Source organism: Phoenix dactylifera, chromosome 14 (genome assembly GCF_051530095.1).
Source record: "Phoenix dactylifera cultivar Ajwa chromosome 14, Ajwa_hap1_PhDact_Kaust_v1.1, whole genome shotgun sequence".
NCBI lineage: Eukaryota > Viridiplantae > Streptophyta > Magnoliopsida > Arecales > Arecaceae > Phoenix > Phoenix dactylifera.
This window is the reverse complement of record NC_143203.1, coordinates 15,359,366-15,382,302: the sequence shown is the minus strand read 5'-3', so window position 1 is coordinate 15,382,302 and position 22,937 is coordinate 15,359,366. Positions and strand designations below refer to the sequence as shown.

General features: G+C 43.4%; 1 protein-coding gene across 3 annotated transcripts; it reads right to left on the bottom strand.

The window, feature by feature from the left end:
- Positions 1 to 323: 323 nt before the first annotated feature.
- LOC103713193 (Tetratricopeptide repeat (TPR)-like superfamily protein) lies at positions 324 to 15,405 on the bottom strand. Of its 3 annotated transcripts, none has more exons than XM_039132646.3 (8): positions 15,204 to 15,405; positions 14,251 to 14,444; positions 13,453 to 13,685; positions 4,466 to 4,715; positions 3,950 to 4,095; positions 3,672 to 3,877; positions 3,458 to 3,582; positions 324 to 1,068 (listed from the first exon to the last, which is right to left on the bottom strand). In XM_039132646.3, the coding sequence occupies exons 1-8, from the start codon at positions 15,269 to 15,271 to the stop codon at positions 485 to 487; spliced, it is 1,806 nt and encodes a 601-aa protein (XP_038988574.2). In that variant the 5' UTR covers positions 15,272 to 15,405; the 3' UTR covers positions 324 to 484. The 3 variants fall into 3 exon arrangements, with proteins under 3 accessions (XP_038988574.2, XP_038988576.2, XP_038988577.2); XM_039132648.3 differs by having other exon boundaries at positions 324 to 1,060; positions 3,492 to 3,582; XM_039132649.2 differs by lacking the exon at positions 14,251 to 14,444 and having other exon boundaries at positions 15,204 to 15,360.
- Positions 15,406 to 22,937: the final 7,532 nt, after the last annotated feature.

The following is a 22,937-nucleotide window of genomic DNA, read 5'->3' as shown; positions in this document are numbered from 1 at the left end:
TTTAACAGAAAACCAACTTTGCCTTCAAAGAAGAGAATGATGGTTACCTCGCATGTCTCCTGCCAGCATTTCATGAAGAAAAAGCAATCGAAGTCGTAGTTACCTATTTGTAATTTGCCTCATCTAATATTCTCAGTTTGCCAGTAGAGGAAGGAGAGAAGTCACTCAAATTTTTGTATACAATTCAATCTTCCCTCAATTTTGATTTATAAGAAGTTTGTCCATCACATAATTTGGATTAATAAAGTCAAGACACATTGGATAGATGATACAGGAATAGTCCAGGAGAGAAAAGGCAAAAAATGAATGGCTGACCGAAGTGATGAAACAAATCTTCATATGTAATTCACAATAAGCTCTTCTTCCTGTATTATGTCAAACTATGTAAATTTTTGTTGTAATTCACAATTCTATAATGTGTAAAGAATTAGATAACACTGGTTAAAATACTTATAATACTCCCAAAGGAAGATGGGTGAAAATATCAAATATGAAGCATGGTTCTTGCCTCCTTGTGCATTGATCTCACTATAGTAGTAACTTGCTCCATCTGCTCCTCATTGGAACATGAGGAGAGAAGCACTTTAGCAGTTCCACCATCAGGGTGACAACCAGCATCGATCATCTCTTCAAAGATTTCCAAGCATTTCTTGTACTGTTTCTTCCGAGAGTAAGCACCAATTCTCGAAGTCCATGTCACTACATCAGCTTTTAGTCCTCTACTGATAAGGGACTGAAACAGCTCCTCCATTCTACTGAAAAAGCCAGCACGCCCGTAGATGTTGATCAAAATATTGTATGTGCTAATATCAAGTTCATACGGGCCATTCTCCATTGCAGTTAATACCTCTTCCATCTTCTCAAACCGGCCTACCTTTCCATAAGCATTGAGCATCGAGTTCAGCACAAATGTGTCCGGCTCCAGACCAAATTTATGCATCTGGTTCATGATTTCCTCGCATTTAGGGATGTTTCCAGCCTTTGAGTAGGCAGATAGGAGTAGCATGTAGGACTTCATAGTGGGTGTCTCACCTTGCTGCTTTAGTTCTTCAAACATGGCCTGTGCATCTGTGGAATATTAGATAAAAAAGTAAAATAAGCCAATTGATTGAATATGTGATGATTGCCAACATGAATCAAATCCATCCATAATTTTCTTGGATGTATAACAACAGAATAGTGCATCACATATTCAATCAAGAAATAATATTATACTTAGAGAAAATATACAAAGGTTTTTAAGTAAAAGAATTCTGGCTATCAACAAGGAAAAACCCAATGAGAAAACAAATAATTAGTTCCATCGAGCATAATATGCCAAAGCTGTTTGCTCAGACCTCAGCAAAGAAGGCAAAGCATTACAAATTTAAGAGAATGGAAACTTCTATCAAATCCTCTTCAGTGTGTATATATATATATATATATATATATATATATATATATATATATAAAGAAAGAGAAAACATGGTTTGAGTGGTTTGTCAATTTGTTTTTCATCAAGCTTTATTAGCTAGAATATGCTTGATGTGGCCATGGGTGTCAACTGAATATATGATAAGGGAGTTGAAATAGGCAAAAATTCCCAAATCAAAATGAGATAGCTGAAGAACTTATATTTCTATACACATTTGTATGCTGTGAATTTTCCTGTTCTAAAATATAAGCATGTTTTTGTGTAGTTTCTAGCCGAAAATAGTTTCTAATGAGTTTAATTTCCTTCTACATATTTAAATATCATTACGAGGTCAGATACTAGCCACAATCAATGAAGGTCATTGTGCCAGTACCAGGTGATATAGCTGTTAATATTGTGAATGGAATTTGGGTGTTCTAGAAAGTTAGAAAAATAATAAATAATGAGATGGAAGTAAGAAAGCTGGAGCTTATAATTTCTTTTTAAGATTTGCAACCGACCAGTGTTTTAAGGAACTACCGCCACATTATCAATTTCTAAACTATTAATAGTTTCCAAGTATCCTTAAGTGAAAGTGTATCAAGATTGACATCATTATCTTGATCATAGTTATCAGCAGTCCGTTGGAGCTCTAAATATGCCGCTTTCATTACTATGCAGCGATAATTGGATACTATTTCTTCTACCAATCACCTATAAGTGATAAAAATTTGGACTGCTTAAAAAAATGCATACCAGCGCACAGGTTTTTAAATTGTGACACGGAACATTCTGATAAACTGGCACCTTTCCAGAAAATCATATAACATAATTTTGCACAAAGGGAAAAATGATTAAGTGTACATGGCAAATTGATATGGCTTAATTTGTACTAGTATCAATACACTAGAAGAGGTACCAAAGGTCTCAAGATGTCTGAGTAACATAAAACAACCGAGTTAGTACAAACTACCATCCGATTCTTCTTGAAATCTTTTTTCTGCTGTCTATATCGAATGCAAATGCATGGGCAAACCACCCCCCCCCCCCCCCCCCCCAAAACCCACAAAAGCTGACCACAATCATGCCACCTAAGGGCAATACCGTAACTTTCATGTGTTCGAGAATGATGTATACACCTCCCTTTTTCCCGTCTTAGTTCACAAAAGCGAAAGAAAAGAAAAGAAGGAAAGAAAAAAAAGAAAAGATGTATACACTTCTCTTTTCTCAAATTTGCAATCATCATAACCAAGGGCCGGCGTACCGGCCCGTACCAATTCCATACTGGTACAACAGTCATACCAGCCGGTTTTTCAATGAAATATTTCCAGTACCGAATCCCATGCTGATCCGGTACCGGTCCTGCCCGGATTGATTCGTACCGGTCCTTGCTCGGATTGATTCGTACCGGTCCCTGCCCGGACCGGTTCGTACCAGCCGATACGGCATACCCTGATCATAACACTAGCCATACCTTATAGAGATATAACACCAAAATTCAATGATAGTAATTGAACGCGTCTATCAATCTATTACTTTCTCATTTTACAAATGAATTTTCTGTCACAAGCATTACGTGAAAGGTACTTTTCTCGGTACCGGGCCCCATATCGATGCCACACTATCACTATGTCGGTACAGTATGGTAAGAGGCCGGTTTGGCGTACCGAGTATCGATATGCCCCCCATATTGTATACCAGTACCAAACTAGTATGGTACGATATGCTCCGTACCACCTAGTTCGGTATGATATGACATACCATAATTACATGTAACCCTAAGTCAAATTCACCTAAACGAGAAGTTGTATCTCTATTATTTTTTTCAATGCATGCAACCTCCTATCATTGAATTATTAGAAATATTTAAATTATAGAAATCGCATGATATCAATTTCGTATTTCCTTCTAACAATCATGCATTTGCTTTTGTTTTCCCCCAAGTATAATGATATCCAGTATAACCGAGGGAATCCTTGCACATGCATCCCAATCCAATTACTACAACATGTACATTTAGTGCAAAAAGACTAGCATGAAAGAATGTTCTAAAAATGCTTTTACGTTCATGAAGACCAGCTCTTCCAAATGCATCTACCATAATGTTGTATGAAGCTCTATCTGGTTCACATCCCATGTGCTGCATCAGAGAGAAGATCTCTGCAGATCCAAATGGAAAACCAGCACGGCTGTTGCATTGAAAAATTGGTGGCATGACTTACCTCATAAAAATCCAACAATAAATTATTTGAAGGAGCATCAGAAGGTCAACACTTACCTGTAAGCTTCCATGAGGGCATTGTATGCATACACATCAGGTTCATGACCAGCTTCCTGCATCTTTTCAAATACTTCTTCAGCCTTCTCACAAAGCCCCTCCCTTGCAAAGGCATTTATTAAAGCCGTGTAAGTGCAGATATTTGGCTTGCACCTTTCTGTTTTCATTTCATTAAAAACTTTCAGGGCCATAGATGATTGATTTGCCTGTCAGAGAGAGTAAGACAAAAATTACATTAAAGGAAAAGAGTATATCACAAGGAAAAGGAATTGGTTCACCTTCCCATATAAATTTATCATCATTGTATATGTTTCATTAGATGGCTGGCACCGATTTTTCTTCATCCTCTGAAATATTTCCACTGCCTTCTGACTGTTCCTTCCTTTCAATAACCCATCAATATATGCATTATATACGACAACACCTGAGCAAAACAGGAGCTGAATGAATTCATTATTTTATGGTGATATGAATAAAAAAAAGGAGTGTCCTACAACTGCAGGGTCTAGGGAGTGTCATGTGCAACCTCCCCCCCCCCCCCCACCAAAAAAAAAAAAAGAAAAAGAAAATGCGGAAAGGTTGTTTCCACATTTTGAACCGTCAAACTCAGGTCACACTGTAGCAACCTTACCAGTGCACCATGGCCCACCCTCTTATTTTATGACGATATGAATAGCTTATGCAAATTCTAGCAAAGAATAAATATGAGTACAGGATTTCTTCTCCAACAACTTTCTTGAGTGCTAAAGGCATCATAATCAGTCTGAGTAAATATTACTAAAGTAGATATGTACTCGAAGAAATGCCCTTTTTTCTCATCTCAGTGAAGACAGCCTCAGCCTTCTCTAGCAATCCAGATGCACAGTAAACCCGCATAAGAAGAGCATAAGTATCTTCAGTTGGGATGCATTGGGCTTCCAAAAGTTGTAAGTATACCAGCTCTGCCTTATTGTACTGGAACTTTTGGCCATATGCATCGATGAGCAAGTTATAGCAGATTACATCAGGACGAAAGGAACTCTTGTACAGTATCCACTCGCATACCTAATGGAATACTTTTATTAAGTTGATAATCAAATTTACAAGGATCTAGGACAGGAAACTCACAAATAGATCATTGATGCAGAAGGGTGATCAAAATTTTGACCCTCCTTTTAATTTTATGGGCAGTTTCCATCTATGCTGATCAATTAGTTGGCAGAATACTGCTTTGATGTAATAGAGATTGCTTAGCATGTAGAACTAATCACTTCATAATTCATATACACACTTCCGTTACCATTTCTCTAACAAAGTAGCCGACTAATTCACAGAGAAATCAATACAAATCCTACTAGTAGTAAGTATTTGAATTACTGTTACTGATACTAGTATAATTACCTCCTTGATAATCCTGCAAAAGAATCTTATCTTATTTAGGAAAGCTAATAACAGTATTATACTCGAGAAACAATTTTAAGGACAAATAATGGTCCTACTAAAATATAGCTCATCCATAATGAAAGTACATGTAAAAATGCTTGTGGCATACTGGCATTATGTTGAGCGGGAAAAAAAGTTGATTCATAATAAGAACATTGAAAAATGAATATGCATGGAAAACTCCAGTCTCTAATCGCCCTACTAGCTAGGATAGCTAGGATAGCTAGGAAGAATCATATAGGGTCATGCCACTGTTGAAGATATTGTGGACAACTTTGGATCTCATCCTAATTTTCCAATTCGCTGGTTTTTATTAAACTGATACATTTCAAAACTCAGAGCAAAGGGGTACCCACTGAATGATTCTTGTTATATTTTCCTAATACATAATAACAGGAAGCAAATTATTATATCAAGGAATTTTCTGTGGCTAAGCTGACAGCCTGTCATTATCTGCTCAATTTTTTAGTGCATCCACGGAAATTTAAAACAAGAACCAAAGGATTGGAAATGGATGCTTTTGAAAGCATCAGGAGATAAAGAACCTTAGAAGCAACTCTCTAGTCTAATATTTGATCCTGAAAGACACAATAGAACTCTCCATTACAGTTTCAAAAAATGCATGACATAAATGTAGAAAGAAAGGCAAAGACCAAAAAGGTTAAAGTTGGTCATGAAAAAACATTGACAACATTAGTTAATGCTTCATGCAAGAGAGAGCCTGAAGCTGTATAGGTAAGGTAGATGGAGAATTGGCCCCCTAGGTACAGAATATAAGGTAGCATCATGACCAAGATAGGATTTTAGTTTCTAAATTGGGAAAAAATTAGACACAAAATTTTCAAGTCCTTACATACATAAGATGGCAAGTTCTGTTAAATGATAAGAAAATGAATTTTATGGAAAACACCAATTTTTGTTTTACAGAACAATTATTCACTCAAGCTTTGAAGTGTTCCAACAGAAGAAACGAATAAAAGTAGTCATTCAAAACCTGACTCCAGATTTAGACATAAGTGGGGGTGCAATTTGAACAGCAGTCAAGTAGAACTCTAGACAACTTCATTACATTTTTGTCAGTGACAGAATCAGATTGTTTGATGGAGCTAAGATCCAACGTATAAAATATAAGCATTTCTAGAACTTTGATCCCAGACAGTTCTATTTCACTTAGTCATATTATCAAGTGTTCTGCATTATGTGAAGATCAAACACATATGAAAAGTTAATTAGCTTTTAACTTAGTAACATAGTGGGAACAATGACTTCCCGGAATTAGGATAGACAGATTTAGCATATGGAGTGCTCCAGCAGTCCAACATTGAAGCATGCAATGCAATTTGCCACCTTCTGGCACATTGACTATGATAGTGATAAAATTTGTCATAGGTAACATGTTTTGTTAAAAGAAAAGGGATGAAACATGTGAAAATTGTTGGCCAATGACAAGAAAAAAAAAGGTTTTAACATAAACCAAATATCTGTAAATGCTTTAACCAAAGGTGACACATAAAGCATCCAAAGAACATGATGCCCAAGAATTTGGTGGTGAAAATCATTTGAGGAAAACGTTACAGCCTTTCAAGAATCTATTGAAGAATGGAAAGTGTAAAATAAAATCTAAAATAAATATGATGTTGGTTTAGAATAAACTCAGAACTCAGAAGGATGCTAAAGAAACTTGTTACATGGTTGTGTAATGTATAGCATTTTACTATATGGACACAGATCAAAATACATGTATAACGGGCTATTGCCCAATCCATTATTCCAGAGTACATGCACAGTGTAGCGCATACAAGTACAACTATAACTGTTAACTATCCTACCCTCTCAAACTCAGCAGACTAACCATCAAGAGTACAGACAAGAGATGCTAAAATAATGTGACAAATCTTCAACAAATCTGTAAATTACCCAGTAGACTCGAAGTAAAGAGCACAAGTAAACTCAAAGAGCCACCTGCATAGGAAACTCTATGCAAATGCAATAGCATCAGAAACGCTTCGTGCTGCTATCCCACAAAGCACATGCTGATACGTGCCGGGTGTTTTTATAAACCCTTGCTCCCCTTCTCCCTTGTCCCCACTGCCATTACGTAAGAGGCTTCTTTTTTACTCTTTTCCTCCACGTCACCTCCTCTTCTCCTCTCTCAAGTTTGAGGAGAAAGAGAACGATGGCGGAGGATTCCGCTTCAATCACAAGCACGCCATTGCTAAAGGAAAAGCTCAACAACATGATCCCAAATGATTCAGAATCTGGATTTCCACTAGATGTGGATGCATGTCTCGCAGCCCTACCACTTCATCATCATTCAACGTGCGGATATGCCATATGCCACCTGGTGACCAAATAAGGATCAACTACAACTAGTTTGACAAGTCACTTACCAACATACCCTTATCAACTAGGGCTGTTTGCTTTGGTTTGCCCAGTAAATCTACTATAAGCCCCTTACCAAATAAGGATCAACTACAACTGGTTTCACAAGTCACTCACCAAAACACCCCTTATCAATTAGGGTTGTTTGCTTTGGTTTGTCCACTAAATCTACTATAAGCCAATATATTAGTTACCACTGGGATCACAATCACTTTTGCTCTTAAGTGATGGTTTATTACTCTTATTGAAATCTTATCACGTCATTAAATATATTCATTTGATGTATATTGTAATATTTCATATTCTAATAATTACTTCTTTTATAAACAATTGATCCTTTTGCTTTGATAGAAAATGCAACATATATATACTTCATTTTCTTCCTTAAGATTTTTTCACAACTTTGCTAAAAAATGTATTTAAGAATATCAAAAACATATATATTCCTATATTTAAATATATGTTTTCTTAAAAACTCTCTTAAAAGTAGATAATTCAGTATTTTTTATTAATGCTGCAATTAAAAAGTAATGGTGGTGCTTAATGCAGAAATTTTGTTAATATTTTTATATTATATATTTTATTTTAAATAAAATTTAAATTTAATATTTAATAGAAACTCGATCCACCAACAATTTAGACCATTGGTCGGGTCGATTTTCATGCAGGTTTAATTTAATAACTATAACTTAGACTCTTATGCAGTTATTAGTGCATCGCTACAATCCTGATAGTGAATCCCATTCCATTCATTATGACAATATCATTTACGTTAGTTGTTCTTATTGGATTCCATTCAAAATCTAATTTATATCCAAAAAATATTCAAGTTATATCCATATTTGAATAGGAAAATATGGGTATAAGTAATATCCAGCTTGTACTTGTAACCATTTAGAACAAATATGAATATTAATTTTGGAATATGTTTAATAAATATTCAAAACTTAATTTAAGACTGAATAATATTCAATTTATGTCCGTATTTGAATTAAAAAAAATATGGATATAACTGATACCCGATTTGCATCTAGATTCTTTTAGAACAAATATGGATACTAATTTTGGTATCTATTTAATATCCATATCCATGTTTATATTTGCTAAAAAATATGGATACAAATATGGATAAACCAGTATTCGATCTATTTTTAGTACCATCAACCTCATAATTTTATGGAAGTCCATAGTATTAATCTTGGCTCTGCCCTCACTAGAAAGACCATAATACTAAGCCAATTCTGCCAAAATGTCCAAACTTGAACACAAGCCCAAGCATTACTAATCTAATCTAGTTAGCCAAATCATGTTTTTTTAATATGATGGTTTGATAACCATTGGTTAATTTGAGCGCATCACCTCAGGGGCCCATACATGTTTTAAGCTGGTTGAGCTGAACCAACTCCAAATATAGTTGAACCAACTCCTAATATAATTGGACGAACTCCTAATAAAGCTGTAATCACAATTTTTTGTCTTCAACCTCCAAACAATGACCAAGGTTTCCAAAATCACAAGAATCCTAATATGGTGGTTGGTATTCTTCGCTGTCAAATCAATAGGACAAGTCATCAATCGGTCTTTTCCAAGTTTGATCTTTAAAATTTTAAATTCTTTGCTTAATCAAGTTTAATTCGAAAATTCCAGCAAAATCTCCCCTTCAAGACTTTTTTTTTTTAATTCTATAGCCAAAGCTTATGAAAGCTCTGGTTTTAAAACTGGGACATGGAGCCCAGCATGATACAGAATCTCTTAGAGACATGACAAAAATGGTTTGTGGTTAGCCAATCATGTAAACAAATGACCAAGTCCTATGGTGTTACATGATTAATGGTCTCTGGCAGAAGGAAGGACTTTTAGTTCCTACCTTATTAGGACACACCTCGATAGCAAAGGACAAAGAACTTACAGTTTTCAAACCCTTCCTCTTGGTTTTCATATTCATAGATCGAAAGAGTTCAAGTTGCACTAAAAACTCAAATTCTCAAAATTAAAGAGGATTCTCACTCAAGATCCCTAATTTTAATGAATCAATTAAGGATATTGATTTTGATGTGAAACTTAGTGATTCTATTAGATAGAGAAGGAAGAAATTCCTTCTATCCGCTTATCTCAGACCTCACACAGGAACTAATAATAAAAATATAGAATTCTGAAAGTAGGGCTCTAGACACTTTTTTTCTTTGATTAATTGATTATAAAGTGAGACATAGAGCCTCAATTTATAATAATAAGCTCCTAGTCCTCAAATTCGGGTCAGATTTTTCATCTAATCCAGAGAGATGAAAATTTTCCTGAAATAATTAAAAAACATATATTAAGACAAAATTTATCATGGGGCTAATTCCTATGTCAACTTATCTCCTACCACCTTGCCTAATTCCTCTCTTATTCTAAAATATGACCAATCAAAGTCATACCCAAAAAGGAAAGTTCCAATTTAACTAGAATGTTTCAGGCCCCAAACATCATCGAACCCTCATTAGCAAGGTATGACAAACTTCTTAGATTTTGTCATATCCTCATAGCATTCATCGAGAGCTTCATTTTGGAACTTGGCATGCTGAAACAGACACCATATGAAAAAGTTATGGCCGCCAAAAGTTATGATTCACAATCGAGTCCCGAATATGATATCTTGCTTCCAAATTCCAGCCAAACCTACCCGAAGTGGCCAAATCGGTCCACAAGAGGTCCAGGGGTCCTCCTAGATTAGCTAGTTAGAATCTTTATGGGATCCTAACTCTAGTTTCTTTCCTCTTTTGGAAGGAAGAATAGAATTTCCATTGAAGGACATTGAGATCTAGCATACTAGCATAGATTTCTCACTAGATCTCAAAGCTAAGTTGGCAATAATGCTTTCATCAACTTCATATTCAATTATTAAAGAGCTTAACTTATATGGGTACTCAATTATACTATTAGAGGTAAAATGATAATTGTACTAAAATGAACTTCCTAGTTTTGCTCATATAATATGGAGTTGTCACTAAGTAAGGTCCCTAGTCATTCCTATCTTCAATAACTAAATTCCCCCAGTCAACTCAGGGTAAAACACTTGTTATGCTCGAGTCACAATAGTAAATGGACTATAATTGGGTACCATCAGGCCAATGACATGCAGCAATTCCCTATTATTGGAGACTGTGCAATTTTTAGAGCAATCTTAGATGATTGTTCATTAAATAGTCAATGAACCCTTTGTTGACTTCAATATTTTGCACCCAAAATCCCTACCTAATCATATTATGCTCAAGATCAGAAAGCTCCATTCTTAGTAAAGTCAAACCGAAGGATAGAAATTTTCACCGCCAACATATAAGGATAACTAGCATTAAATGACATAATCATCAAATATGAGAACAATGAAGCTACAAGAATTTCAGCGAGCAAATATGTGAAGACATGAATTAGATTATAAAATCTTGACATACTAATAACAAGTACCTTGTACACAGAATTCAGATAATCAACAACAGAAACCCTCTTTCTATCATCATGAATTTCTACTCATCCATATCAATGTAAGAGAGGCCCCTAGGGGCACCTTCAATAAGGTTCTATTTACCAATATTCTCAATGCCAAAAAAAAAAAGAAACCATATTCATATCCATATCCAACACTGTCTGACTCCATACCTGAATCTGATCAAATAGATAATTTTATATCCAAATCCAACCCATCCAAATTCAGATTTTATCAACCTAGTTATAACCTTATTTTCAACTAATCATCTTTTCGATAAATGAATCATTTTCATTTATTCTTCTTGTTCTTGTATCCACTCAATCTATTTTGAATGAACAAAATCTCCATTATTTTTCTTTATGATGATCTGCTTGATTATCTAGATCATTCAAATAAAGACATGAGATGCAATCAAAGAATGAATGCATCTCAAGAAAGAATTGAATGTATTGGTCAATCCATAGTTGCATTTCAATCACTAGATCACAAATCCCAGTTAAAGTCCTTTTTCATTGAGGCATGAGAAAGAACCCATAAAATCAATCATCACTCATGAGATTTCAGCTCTTCGAAAATTTTATATGGAAACAAGAATACTATGAACTGGAACTCATTTTCCAATTTTAAAGTATGTGTTTAGGATTATTTTTTTAAATTTCCCATTGTGATATGTTTCCTTTTTCACATCAAGAAATATATTAAGGGGAATTTGTATTTTGAATCAGGCATTTTTGTCATAAGCACTCTCACACGTGTTTCATACATTCAACTTTATCCTTTCCCTACTGTTATCATCACTTCTCCTGTATTGGAAAGAAGTCAACATCAATCCTTTAATCTTTGGACTACAAACACAATCAAACTAATGTTGCATGGCATAAATGGTGGATTGATTTTGAGGCATATTGCAGAACTTTAATAATAAAAGAGCAAGAAACCATAATTTGTCAACCCATCCATGCAAAATACTCTATAATAAAACAAAAGCATAATCTTTTAAAAGTAAAGTTTTCCTAGAAGCATCATCTTCTCCTTAAACTTGCACGCATACATACACATACACTAATACACACATGTCAAAAACATATACATATGCATTTCATTTTCACAAGAGTTTGGAACATCCCACCCACACCACGTTGATATAGACACAAACATGTATATGCATGTGTAAGGACGCCACCTCACTCAAAGTATGTCGTACCGGCCCGAACTGGATGGTACGGGATACCCGGTGCCGGTGGCGGTATGCCAAAAAAATTCCATACCATACCGCACTAAAACTGTGCTAGTGTGGCACCGGTACAGAGTCTGGTACTAAGACGGCGAACCTTGACCTCACTATTTTTGGAGGACTATCAAACCACCTACCACCTTGAAAAATCATAACAATTTAGCCACTTATATTTCCTAGAGTGGCAAAATATGAAAGGCTTATCTGAAGCCCACGAACCCTACCATTTTTGTATGTGGTATCTCAGGTGTTTGTTGCGGCATTATGCAAATTTGAGGCTCAAATATTCAAGAATGACTAGGCTCGAACTTTCTTGCCTTTTAGAAGATGTAGTAGCTTGTAGTGTGTCAATGTGTCCTGTTGTGTCATTAGTGTGTTCAAATGCCATACAGTCTCAAAGCTCTTTTATATTCCTTTTGTTTCTTAAATATCTCATTTTTAACTAGGATCAGTTGTCATGTGCTAAATCTTGATGGCTTGATACACCATATCAGAAGTAAATTTGCCTATGTTGCAAAATCTTTACTTCTCTACAATGTCAGCTTGTTGTATATGACTAGATCATAAATTTGACCATTTCTTAGAAACCAACGACCCATGTCACTTATTTAAAGCAATCTGTAAAATGATTGAATGCAACTTCCAAGCCATAAAATCCTCAAAATTTGATCAACTAGGAAATTCATAATAACAAAGTGTAAGATTTGCAACATCTAGATAACCTAATGCAAAGTTGACCGAAAATTCCCAATTCTAGTTCAGAAAAGGATCTCAAAACATCGAGGGTTTAGTTTAAAGCTAAAAATCCATTATATACAGATTCATACAATGTTTGTCTCTATTATATTAAGACAATTAATAATACAAGATATGTATTTAACATGTTCAAAGAGTATGAACTAGAATTTGGATAAGCATTCAGATCCAGTCCACATATGCTTTTGATCGGACACTGATTAGGTTTGGTTATGAATTGGGATCTGAATCTTGAAATACGAATTGGATTCAGCTTTTTGGATCCAGATTTGGCTCATATGAGATGCAAACTGTATGTGACTCACCATCCTTATTTGAACAACAATCAAGCATTCTTTCCAAGAAAGATGACATGATGATGACAATTTCAAGACATTTACTAAAAGAAGAAAGTTCATATGACAACACTCCTATACCTAATTACTCACCAATGATAACTTTTTACTGTTGAAAACAAAATAGAAAGATGAATCATGAATGATTATATAAAGAAAATGAAGGCTTTAGATAGTTCTTACTGCTATAATTGGATCCCAATTTTTGTTGAGACGAAGTTGAACAACCACATTGATTAGGTCATCCCACACATTGTGAGTAGGAGGAAGAGCATCAAGGGAGACCCAGATTTTAGCAGCATCCATTTCCATTTGCACAAATTTTAGAATTTGCTGAGCCATGGGACTCAGAACAGGGAAGACTCCATCAACAAAACCAGATCCATACTTCCATCCCCGTGCCCTCAGTGAACCACCTATACAGAGGTTTTATATAGACAAGACATTGCTTTAAGTAGACAGTAACAGGAAAATACAAAAAAAACATGATATTATTGGAACCTAGGCATGCAATATTATTAAGATATCAGAAATGAAATCAAACCAATTCGTGCAACTAAAGCTATACTTTCAGGATATGAATGATTTTAGTGAACAGTTTGCAGAGGAAGCTTTTTATTTATTATGAAGCATTTTACAAACTTAAAATTGACTTTGCTAACAAATTTTTGGAGTAGCCTTTAGTCTTGCTTACTTGCGAGGCAAAACATCTCTGATTTTCAAAATTATTTCTACAACTTGGAACTGACTTATCAGAGATGGACAACATAGTAAAATATAGAAAAGATGTTCTTAAATGCATGTTCAGTTTGGAAAATTTACATTTGTTCGCACATGAAAAATGATATAAAAGGTAGAGGATTCTTTTGTAAAAGTTGTGTTATCACTAATAATATTGGTATACCAACTTTAGAGAACAATGATCATCACTTTCCAGTACACATATCTTCAGCAGAGTAGAACGTATCAAGGAAGAATTACCCTTTTTCCTCGACAATTTTTTTTCATCAAAGGTTCTCCATCTCCCACGCTTGTCAAGAAACACACTTTCATGCCTTTCTTTATCAATAGTGCCATTGGAATTCTTGCCTCTCTTTCTTAAAATGTTTTCGCAGCCAATGAATTTGCATCTTAATTTCACAATGGAATGACATAGTGCAGCCTTGGTCATCATCCTACAAAATTTGATAACATAGAAAGATGACAGATCACAAACAAATTCTGTATACCTATGTTGGTCCATCAAAATGTACATTTCCCATTAGAAGTTTATTTTTAATTGGACTCCAACTAGTATCAACCCTCTGAATTGACTTCTAATTTAGCGGCTGATGAATCTCTTTGTCACAGAGAGAGAGAGAGAGAGAGAGAGACTTTTTATGAAATCAAGAAGACCAGTTGGTGGGTTATACACTAAAGCTGGATTATACATTAAAACCCAGCCAGATGTACATGGAATGAGACTGCATCTGAATATGAATCCTCTGAGCAATTTTTCAAATGGAATAAGGATGCTATGATCATAAAAGTTTTCTGGATATTAAATTGAAGTTAATAAATAATTTTTGCATGTATCTACAACCCTCAAATTTTTATAAAATAAAAATTTGGACATACATAGTAGCTCTCACATGATTATAACGCTAGGAGATGATGACTCCTAGAAAATCCTATCCTTGAATGCATGTCAGTGGCATTAAGAATTCTGGATTACTTAGCCGCAGGGAACAACTACAACCCCTCCCGAACCCGACGCGAAGCCGCATTTCTGCGTTTCCGAATCGTATTCGGATGGGAATCCCGGTTCCGAAGAGAAAGAGGCGCAGTGAAGGGGAGTGGCCGGGAGAGGGGGGGGTGCGGGTGGGGGGTAGAGATTGGAGTCGAGTCAGTAATGTGGAGAGTAGCAGAGAGAATGAGAGAGGGAAAGAACCAACCTCGACGGCGAGGTACTCGAGTACGGCGGCGAGGTGGATTGGAACGCCGACGCCGACGCGCTCCGCATACTCGCCGGACTTGAGGAAGCGGCCAGTGGGCAATCCTAGACGTCGCCTACTTCGACGCTCACAGGAGCAAGAGAGCGCGAGCGGGGACGAGAAAAGAGCGGTGTGTTTTTGTTACCCACCATATCCAACTGTTGAACCAATCCCGTGCAAGCACGTAGGTGGCGACATCGAGCGTCGGATCGAGATATAAATGAGTCGATTTAATTACTCATTCAATTATGAATAAATCAGGGTTACCACTTTGTTTTGGTAGTTAAGGGGAAGATGGATTTAACTCATAAAAATATTTATCCTTAAAAAAAAAGAATATGAATAATAATTGGTTTTTTTTTGGCTAAAGGTGAATAATAGATTGTTGCTCAAGATGACGGAGGATGGGTAAATTGAATTTTTCAAAAAAAAAAATAAATTTAAACAAAGCTCAAGCAAAACTAATATAACTTAATTATGCAATGTGGGAATAATGTCAATTAAGTATTGTTACGGGGGAATTTAGCCACCATGCCCCACGTGACCGGCACGCGCGCCCAGGAAGACTACGGCAGCCCCTTGATCCAGCAATCCGACCCCGAGTCGGATATCTTCGGCTCCGCAGCCCGACCCCGAGTCGGCTGCCCCTTGATCCAGCAATCTGACCCCGAGTCGGATATCTTCGGCTCCGCAGCCCGACCCCGAGTCGGCTGCCCCTTGATCCAGCAATCCGACCCGAGTCGGATATCTTCGGCTCCGCAGCCCGACCCCGAGTCGGCTGCCCCCTGATCCAGTCATCCGACCCCGAGTCGGCAATCTCTCGACAACAACAGACTGTTCCTCTGAGGCACGCCGCGGCCCCCTGCTCCACTACTCCCTGCAACGGCCGTATCCGGCGCTGCCCCACGATCCCCTGTAACAGCCGTACGAAGCGGAGCTCCACTATGCCCTGCCAGGGCCGTACCCAGCGCTGCCCCACGACGCCCTGTAACGGCCATGTCAGTGGCAGCCCCATCGTGCCACACGATGACGAATCCCCGGAAAAACCCCCCAGCCTGATATATATGGGGCTGGGGGGGGAGGGGGAAAAGAAAAGAAAAGGTTTTCCAGAGTATTCTCTTATCCGTTACTACTATCTCTCCTTCTCCTTCAATCTCCTCTGACTTGATCGTCGGAGGGCCCCCACTACCCCAGTGGTGGTGCGAGGCTTGCCTGCAGGTTTCCCGGTGGAAGGTGGAGCGCAATCAACCCAACTCCAAGGGAACCCCGTTCACACCGCTGTGCCAATCGTTCTCGGTTTGGACCACCAGCAATAGTTGGCGCTAGAGGAAGGGCCGGATCTCAGAGCGATCGTAATGGCACGGCGAGGTGGTCGTGGAGCTTCCAATGCTTCCGGTCGTGGGGCCTCTCGCGCCACTGGCCGGGAGGCCGCTGCATCCCCAACACGCTCTCAGCAACACTCCACCGCCCCACCGCCCATTCAGATGGTCGAAGCCGCCCAGTTCGACCAGCTAACCCAGCAGGTTCGCACCCTCGCGGAGGCGGTGCAGAATCTGCAGGGTGCGATGTCCCGGGCGCCGCAGCAGGCTCAGGAGCCGCCGCTGCCTGAGCGTTCGCCTGTCCTCCTTAACCCGCGTTCCTTCCTCTCCCATGGGGAGGAGCGCCGACTCGAGGAGGATTCTCGAGCACGCTCCATTCTGCCGGGACCTTCCCACCGGAGCTGCGCGGGGTACGAGAGGCGGGCCCGGGCGCGTTCTTAGACCCCCCAGTCCTCGAGGAACCCGCGCTCCGGCCGATCCCCCTCTCGCCGCTCCTTGTCTCCCACCCACCGGTCGCGTTCCCTGAACCGGCGGGTGGACGATCTCCACCGACAACTCCAGGTCCTGAAGGGCCATTCCAAAGATCCCTTCGCCGACTTAGAGATCTCCTCCCAGCCGGCGCTCGCCTCGAGGATCCTGTAGACCCCGAATCCGCCGGGGTTCAAAATGCCGGCGATCGAGCCCTATGACGGGGCGGCGGACCCGCGGGATCACGTCGAGAGTTTCAGGACCCTTATGCTCCTCCACGGAGCATCAGATCCCCTTCTCTGCAAGGCTTTCCCGGCAACCCTCCGTGGCCCGGCGAGGGCATGGTTCGCCGGGCTGGAGGCTGACTCAATCCGGTCCTTCGACCAGTTCACTCGCCTCTTCATCACTCATTTCGCCGTCAGTAGCCGGCGGCGACTGGTCTCCGACTCCCTCTTTGATGTCCGGCAAAACGAGGGAGAAAGCCTACGGGATTATCTTACCCGCTTCAACAGGGCTACGCTGGAGGTCCGGAACCTGAGTCAGGAGGTAGCTCTTTCAGCCCTGAAGCGTGGCTTCCGGAAGGGCAGACTCACCTTCTCCCTGGACAAACGCCTGCCGCGGAGCTTCCCAGAGCTGTTGTCCCGGGCGAACCAGTATGCGGACGCCGAGGAGGCGGCCGCCCACCGGAGCAAGGAGGCCGCCGAGATCCCACAAAAGCTTGGGAAGAAAAGGCGGAAAGAGGCACGCCAGAGGAGGAGCCCGACGCCCCAGCATCGGCGCAGAAGCCCGTCGCCGGCGAAGAACCACGGCGCCCCACGCCCTCGTTCTCCGCCCCGACGTTTCAACCGGTACACCCCTCTCCTGACTCCCCGGGCCCAGATCCTTATGGAGATCAAGGGGCGGGAGGACCTCCCGGCCCCGAGACAGATACGAAGGATCCCTGGAAAGAGGCCCTCCCGGGCGTACTGTGAGTACCACCGAGACCACGGCCACGACACAGAGGACTGCTTCCAGCTTCGGGACGAGATCGAGGCTCTTATCTGTCGGGGGCGTCTCGGTCGGTATGTGAGCGGCCGACGTCCCCCCGCAGACCCGCGTCCGGCCGACCTGGCTCCTCCGGAGCCTCGGGAGCAGAATCGACCCGTTGCGGGCGTGATCCACACTATCACTGGGGGCTGCTCTCGGCCCGTGAGGAACGCAGGGGGCTCGACGGAAGCGTCAGGGACGGCCGTCGTAAAGAGGCAGAGGGTCGGCAATGTAATCACCTTTTCTGATGAGGATGTAAAGGGGGTTCAGACTCCCCACGATGACGCCATGGTGATCTCCCTCACTATGGCAAACTATGATGTAAGACGTGTTCTTGTGGATAGTGGAAGCTCAGCTGATATTTTGTTTTACGAGGCCTTCCAAAAGATGAGCTTGTCCAGACAGTTGTTCCACAAAGTGTCCACCCCCCTCGTAGGATTCACCGGTGACGCAGTCCCGGCGGAAGGTGTCGTTGAGCTGCCTGTGACTGCGGGCGTCGGACCCGCAGAAGCCACGGTGCGACTCGGGTTCTTGGTCGTCCGCATCCCCTCGGCCTACAACGCTATCCTCGGGCGACCCGGGCTGAACGCCCTTCGCGCGGTGGTCTCCACGTACCACTTGCTCATGCGGTTCCCCACGGCGGTCGGGATTGGAGAGGTCCGAGGTGACCAACCGACCGCACGGCAATGTTTTCTAGCAACCCTCAAAGGGAAGAAGCCCGTGGAAGCCCTAAGCGTCGAGTCCCTTGATGCCAGAGACGAGGTGGCCTTGCGGCACGGGGAGCCGGCCGAGGGAGTGGTCGAAGTCCTCCTTGAGGAAGGCCTCCCCGACCGGGCGGTCCGGGTCGGCGCCAATCTCGACCCGGGAGCTCGGGCCCGGTTGGTGGAATTCCTCCGAGCCAATGCCGATGTATTTGCCTGGTCGGCGGCCGATGTACCTGGGATCGACCCGGAGGTCATTTCTCACGCCCTCAACGTCGACCCGACCCACCGACCAATAAAGCAGAAGAAGAGACACTGTGCCCCGGATCGGATCCGGGTGGTCGACCAGGAGGTAGACAAACTCTTGGAGGCAGGATTCATAAGGGAGGTAAGCTACCCCGAGTGGCTGGCAAATGTTGTACTTGTCCGGAAGGCGAGCGGGAAGTGGAGGATGTGCATCGACTATACCGACCTGAACAAGGCGTGCCCTAAGGATAGCTCTCCGCTTCCGCGAATAGACCAACTGGTCGACGCGACTTCTGGATATCAGCTGCTGTCTTTCATGGACGCCTTCTCCGGTTACAACCAGATAGTGATGGCCCCACAGGACGAGGAGAAAACTGCCTTTATAACAGACCGGGGGCTGTACTGCTACAAGGTAATGCCCTTCGGTCTGAAGAATGCTGGCACCACTTACCAGCGCCTCGTCAACAAAATCTTCAAAGAGCAAATCGGCCGGAACATGGAGGTGTACGTGGACGATATGCTGGTGAAGAGCCGCCATGCAGACCAGCACATCGCGGATTTGGAGGAGACTTTCACCACCTTGCGGAAGTTTCGCATGAAGCTGAACCCAGCGAAGTGCGCCTTCGGCGCTTCGGCCGGGAGGTTCCTCGGTTTCATTGTCAACCAGCGGGGTATCGAAGCCAACCCAGACAAAATCAAGGCCATCCAAGGTATGTCCCCTCCGACCAAAGTAAAGGAGGTTCAGGAGCTCGCTGGAAGGGTCGCCGCGCTTGGACGATTTGTGGCAAAATCGGCCGAACGCTGCCAACCATTCTTCAAGGTGTTAAAACGCCCGAAAGACTTCCTCTGGACGGCCGAATGTCAAGCAGCATTCGACCAGCTCAAGGAATACCTGGCGTCTCCTCCCATACTGTCCAAGCCGCAAGAAGGGGAGATGCTCTACCTCTATCTGGCGGTCTCCCCAACCATGGTCAGTGCGGTGCTGGTTCGGGAAGAGGCAAAGCTCCAGAAGCCTGTGTACTACATCAGCCGGGTCCTACGGGATGCCGAGACGCGGTACACGAAGGCTGAAAAGATCGCCTTCGCGCTGCTGACCGCGACCAGGAGGCTTCGCCCCTATTTCCAGGCTCATTCGGTCACCCTCTTAACCGATCAACCACTACGGCAGTGTCGACATTCAGCAGGTCCCCAGAAGCGAAAATGCCAGGGCCGACAGGTTGTCCCGCTTGGTGGGCACAGAGGCCCACAACTTGTCGAGGGCAATCTACCTGGAGACCCTGGATGCCCCGAGCATCGGCGAGGCTGGGGCGGTGATGGCGATTGATCCGGAGCCGTCTTGGATGGACCCGCTCCTCGCCTACCTCGCCGAAGGGATCCTCCCTGAAGACGAAGATCAAGCTCGGCGACTTGTCAAGAAGTCCGCCCACTACGTACTCTATGAAGGGAGGCTGTATCGGACCTCGTTCACCGCCCCCCTCTTAAGGTGCCTCCGCCCCTCGGAGGCGGCCTACGTCCTCGGCGAAGTCCATGAGGGCGTCTGCGGATCGCACTTGGGGGCTAGGTCCTTAGCGCACAAGATCATGAGGCAAGGCTATTATTGGCCTACCTTGTTGGAGGACTCGAAGGATCACGTACGGAAATGCGACGCCTGCCAGCGCCACGCCAATGTCCAGAGAGTCCCTTCTGTCCCCTTGGCACCAATCACCGCGCCCTGGCCCTTCGCACAGTGGGGAATGGATATCCTCGGACCATTTCCCATCGCTTCAGCCCAGCGGAAATTTTTGATTGTTGCAATCGACTACTTCACCAAGTGGGTGGAGGCAGAGCCGTTGGCCACTATCACGGAGGCGCAAGTCCGGAAGTTCGTGAAGAAAAACATCATTGTCCGATTTGGGGTACCTCGGGTCCTCATCTCGGATAATGGTCGACAGTTCGACAATAAGCATTTCCGTGACTTCTGCGAGGAGTTTGGGATTGAGCATCGGTTCACATCTGTGTCGCATCCCCAAACCAACGGTGAGGCCGAGGTCACAAATCGGACAATCCTCCAAGGAATTAAGGCGCGAATCGGTCGGACGGGGCAAGCTTGGGTCGAAGAACTCGAGAATGTCCTTTGGGCGTATCGGACCACGCATCGGACCCCTACCGGGGAGACGCCTTTCAGCCTAACCTATGGCACGGAAGCGGTTGTTCCCGTGGAGCTCGGACTCCCCTCGCCCCGGGTCGCCGCGCACCGACCCGAGGCCAATTCGGAGCAACTCCGAGGGAACCTGGACCTCTTGGAAGAAGCAAGAGAAATGGCGCAGGTTCGGATGGCGATGTATCAGCGGAGGGTGGCCCGATATTATAACTCCAAGGTCCGACCGAAACTTTTCAGAATCGGAGATCTGGTGCTAAGGCGAGCCAAAGCATCTCAACCCGCGGAAGGTGGGAAGCTGGCGCCAAATTGGGAAGGCCCGTATAGGGTTCGCTGGGTAAACCGACCTGGCTCCTACCAGTTGGAGGCCCTAGATGGTCGAGAAATTCCGAGGAGCTGGAATTCCGCTAACCTGCGGGTATATCACCAGTAGAGCGACAAAGCCAGGAAGACAGTTCGAAAAATGTACAATTCTTTTCATTTCAATAATTCCTGGTTACAACGGTGTGTTCGTGTGATTACAAGAATTTCCAGAGGGGAATTGGGGAGTAAAGAAAACAAGAAAGGGGTGGAGACTCTGTGGAGCTGAAGATCTGGGACCCTGAACCCTCCATCCGAAGCAGCTGCAATCCCAACGGGCGTGGGTGCTTCTCCCCGGAGGCGCCATCCACGCCTCACGCAAAGGACGAAGAGCCGGCGCGGACGAAGAAGAAGTGGACGAAGGAGGAGTTCCCGCTGCCTCCAGAGAAACGCCACCTCCAAGGGATATTCCGGTCCTCCCCAGGAGAAGGGGAGGGGAGGAATACAAGGGAGAAGAGCGCGAGGAGGTGCGATCCCGGATGAAGCGTCTGGCGCAGAGCTCAATCGGGAGGCGGGGCTGAAAGGAGGGGGGATGTGATCCCGGATGAAACGCCTAGAGCAGAGTTCCGCCGGGGAGAACCTCCTTGTTGATCCCAGATGAAACGGCTAGTTGGCGGAAGTCGCGAGGGGCGCGCCTCCCGTTCCTCCGGCGGGGGTTTTCCAGCCACACGCCGGAGAGGAGGTCCACGATCCATGGTAACCTGAATAGTTCCGGCTTGGCAGGCTCCACCGCGCCTGCACTTATATTTATAGCCAAACTGTGGCCCCCCGGTCGTTCCGATGCGGGTGGCTCCAATAAAGGCGGGCGCACCGAATCCGGAGCCGTTCCAGCTCTCGAGGCGTATCCTCCCACGATCTCCTAAGCGTCGTTCTCCTTAATTGCATTCTTCATGCAGAACACTCCGGGCGGTGTGTATCCCACGGCCCACGTATCTCCGCTCGCGCCCAGGCCGCATCCGCCTCGAGGAACGCGCGTATCGCGGCCGCTTAACTGACACTCCTTGCAAGCAGCAACTGGCGATCCGATTTCCCAGGTAACGCCTCAATTAGCATTTAATACCCTTCTGGTGTTCCCCAGGCGACGCTTGGAGAAGAGGAGAAACACAATCGTAGCTGGCCACGGAGAAATCTCGTCGAGCGGCAAGCGACAGGCGCGTGACCAACGAGCGGAATTCCCCGAGGCTCGGCCCTCGGATGCCAGGCTAACCCGATGATCATCCCGGGAGCAGACTAGCCTGAAGCCCCGACCGGTCGCCTCGGCTTGCGCCAGCCTTGGCCGACCAACGAGCGGAATTCCCCGAGGCTCGGCCCTTGGATGCCAGGCTAACCCGATGATCATCCCGGGAGCAGACTAGCCTGAAGCCCCGACCGGTCGCCTCGGCTTGCGCCAGCCTTGGCCGACCAACGAGCGGAATTCCCCGAGGCTCGGCCCTCGGAT

Coding starts and splice junctions, on each gene's coding strand:
- LOC103713193 (XM_039132646.3), bottom strand. CDS start 15,271: ATGCGGAGCGCGTCGGCGTCGGCGTTCCAATCCACCTCGCCGCCGTAC. Junction 4,096..4,465: donor AAAAAAGGGCATTTCTTCGA/GTACATATCTAC, acceptor TGTTTTGCTCAG/GTGTTGTCGTATATAATGCA. Junction 1,069..3,457: donor AAGAGCTGGTCTTCATGAAC/GTAAAAGCATTT, acceptor AATATTCCACAG/ATGCACAGGCCATGTTTGAA.